At 43.0% G+C, this 3,335-nt stretch overlaps 1 protein-coding gene across 1 annotated transcript; it reads right to left on the bottom strand.

Moving 5' to 3' along the window:
• Positions 1-1,997: 1,997 nt before the first annotated feature.
• LOC127682214 (TD and POZ domain-containing protein 1-like) lies at positions 1,998-3,062 on the bottom strand. Its single transcript, XM_052178600.1, has one exon. The coding sequence runs from the start codon at positions 3,060-3,062 to the stop codon at positions 1,998-2,000; it is 1,065 nt and encodes a 354-aa protein (XP_052034560.1).
• Positions 3,063-3,335: the final 273 nt, after the last annotated feature.

Genomic DNA, 3,335 nt, shown 5'->3' with positions numbered 1-3,335 from the left:
CTGCTTCCTAACCTGTTTGAGTTCCAGTCCTGACTTCCTTTTGTGATGAACAGCAATGCAGCAGTGTAAGCTGAATAAACCCTTTCCTTCCAAGCTTGCTTCTTGGTCATAATGTTTGTGCAGGAATAGAAACCCTGACTAAGACACCAAGAATATGAGCAAAAAGGGTACGTTTATGTATTTTATTTTATTCTCTCTTCCTGATATTTGGTTACCACTTAATTTAATGTCCCTAATGGCATTGCACTAAAACATAACCAGAGGGGATCTACTTAGAAACACTTCTTATCTCATTCTGAAAGTTTTGGAAAACTACTATTTTTTCTCCCCAGGCATCTGCTCCTCCTCCTCCTTCTTTAATTAAGCATGAATTCTTTATTAATACTGTATAATCTGAGTGAGCAGTGTTTCCCTCAATTCTTCTAGTTCTTTCCCACGTCCTTTCCCATATGGATCCTCTACATTTCTGTCTGTCATCAGAAAAGGACAGCTGGTACAGATCCATGGAGGCCATGGGACTGCTGCCTCAGTGTCTGTGAGTTAAAGGGGATTCAAAGGGCATTGTCTTCCCGAGAATCTCCATTCCCTGTCTCCCTCCCTGCTTCTGATCATCTTCCTTAGGGCTCTCTGAACTATGAGGGCATGGATTTAAGGGAAACATCTCATTTACAGTTGTGTGTATGAAGATCTTTCTTTGTCTCTGTCTCTCCAATGTCTCTGTCTCTGTCTCTCTCTGCATAATGTCTGGGTGTTAATCTCTGTATTTGTTCCAGTCTGCTGCAGGAGGAAGCTTCTCTGATGAGTGAATAAGGTATTAATTAAGGAGATTATTAAGATTAAAGGATTATTGGAAGATATTTTACCCTTTTTAAAGAAGACCAGTAGTATTTTACAGGTGTTTTACTCCAGTTCACTGGGTTATCTATCATCTGGTTTGTTTTAGTTGGTGTTCTGGACCAAGGACTTGTACCTCTGCTCCTTCCCCAGCCGGTTCTCCCTCAACAGGTATACAGGCCTGCAAATCTGTAATGAATAAATCCCTTTGGATGTTTTCAAAACATTTAATAGATTTTGTATGCCTTAATCCACAAACACATCTCTCCCAGAAGGATTAGACTCCCTCTACTATGGCATAGTCTTCTCAGTCGTCATAAGAGCATGAGGGTGGAGTTCTCATTTTCCAACATTAAATTCCAAGGAAAAAGACCAAGGGTTTCTAATATTGGTAGGAGAGTGAGGGCTCTGTTCAAACATCCACAGCTGAGTTAGGCTGCTTGGTCTACATGTTACTTCTCTGAAATAAACATCTCTGGAAACAACAGACTGATTTCAAAAGTTTTATTCATCTTGTATTTTATTTGGTTAAGGTTTTGTCTACAGAGTTCTTTGTGGCCATGGAGACAAGAGGAGGGCCTCAGATCTCTGATTCACCAGTTTCAGGTGGTGAAAAACTCTCCTGTGTGTGTAGCGAACTTAGCAAGAGATCTCTGAGAGAGCAGTAATTGCTTTTGAAGCCGAGTTCCCTGAACCTTGAATGTTTAAAAAGAAACTCTTCATTGTCTTTCCTTCACTGATGAGGAAGCAATCATGGTTGATTTCTCCTTGCCAATGGCCACAGTCATCTCTTCTGTTCAGTCCAAGGCAGAAGTGTTTCTCCAAAGAAACACAGTTGTTCTCTGCCTAGGGCCAGCTCTAAATTGAATCAGTTTTCAAACAATCAGACAAATTCAAACAGGAACATTAACATCATAGATGTCATGTAGAGTGTCCCAGACTGCAGTGCTGCCTATTGCTCACCTACCATTTCAGTATGTATAATATATTGCAGGTGTTTTAAATCCTGAGCCACCATGCTGCCATTCCTCTGATAAAGTGCAAATGCTCCCTCAATACCATTGTCTAAGCAGAAGTCATTGGTAAAAAAGCTGGTTGTTGCTGTTGTAAAAAAGGTGCAGGTCACAGCTGTCCATCTTCTGAGATCACTTTAGGCATTTAAGTCATGGCTCCAAAGAAGGACACTGTGCAGAAGCCAGGGAGCAGAAGGCTTCAGCCACCAAGGGGGGATGTGACTCCACCAATGACTTCCACCCTGAGGTCTTAGAGACCTCATAGGCAAAATCTGTAATGAAATCCAGGGCCTGAGTCTTCAGCCACTGTGTGCTGTGGAGGTCAGCCAGGATGAGAGTGTTTGCAGCATTCTCCACAGAGAGGATCCTGCAGAGGGCATCCTCACACATGGCCTTCAAGCCGTCCAGGCCATACCTGTCAGCAGCTGCCAGCAGACCAGAGGCCATGGAGTAGCTCTTGAGGTTTGGTGCCTTCCATGTGTAGATGAAGCCCATCATCTCCTGGAAGACTTGGGGATCCAAGTCATGAATCTCAACGAGGTTTTTTAGTCTCTCCTGCATTTCATGTTCAAACATGGCTCTGAAAACTGGAGAGCGAGCTGCTAGGATGGCCTTGTGAGCCCTGAATTCATGGCCACCCACCAATAGGGAGCAGTCTGTGAAGATGGAATTCTCCCAAAGCTTCCCTAGGTCATCTGCCAACACATGCCTTGGATCCTTGATTGCAGGTGTCATGTTCTGTCCAGGCATGCTGAAGATGGCTCCCGCTATGCTCACCTTGCAGCAGATGGTGAGCTGGTCTTCAGGGAGAAGTAAATGCTGATGGGAGAGGAGGAAATCTCGAAGGATGAACTCTTTGAATCCCCTGTGTTGGTATTGCCAAAAGCTTACAACACTGGGGTTCTTCCTACTTTGACATTTCTCTCCTTGGGAATTTATGATCCAGAACTCAAACTTTGCCCAAACTGGGCACACGGGACAGCTGAGCAATCCCAGGTCAACTGACAGGTAATCTTTGCTTTCTTTATCAACTCCATTTGGGTATACTCTCAAACACCATGCCACTTCCTCATTGTCCTCTAATGAGAACTCTGGGCTTCTAATCTCTTTCTGAATTCCATCCATGCAAAATGAGAAGTTGCTAATGGTCCACTCATAGCAGATGTTTTTTACACTGATCTGTGTGGAGCCCTTGGCTTCCATGTCCCCTGACATTTCTGTTGGCGGTAGTTTGGAGGTTAACATTGATCTGAAAAGAAGAACTAGCATTTATTGATTCTTCATCCTGATACATACAATTATATATACTCTTTAGATTTTATTTTAGATTTCTCCTAAATTCTTTCTCTCTGCTGTTTTTCTCTCTGTCTCTGTGTAACTGTCTCTGGTTCTCTGTGTCTCTCTTCCCCCCTCTCTGTCTTCTCTCTCTCTTTCTCTCTCTCTCTGAGTATATATCTGTGTGTGTTTATTGAACATACAGAATTAATT

This window comes from Apodemus sylvaticus, chromosome 4, assembly GCF_947179515.1.
Source record: "Apodemus sylvaticus chromosome 4, mApoSyl1.1, whole genome shotgun sequence".
NCBI lineage: Eukaryota > Metazoa > Chordata > Mammalia > Rodentia > Muridae > Apodemus > Apodemus sylvaticus.
The sequence above is the reverse complement of the archived record's forward strand: the minus strand, read 5'-3'. Positions and strand labels throughout refer to the sequence as shown.

What these genes read in the sequence shown, in the direction of transcription:
- LOC127682214 (XM_052178600.1), bottom strand. Translation starts at nt 3,062, where the DNA reads ATGTCAGGGGACATGGAAGCCAAGGGCTCCACACAGATCAGTGTAAAA.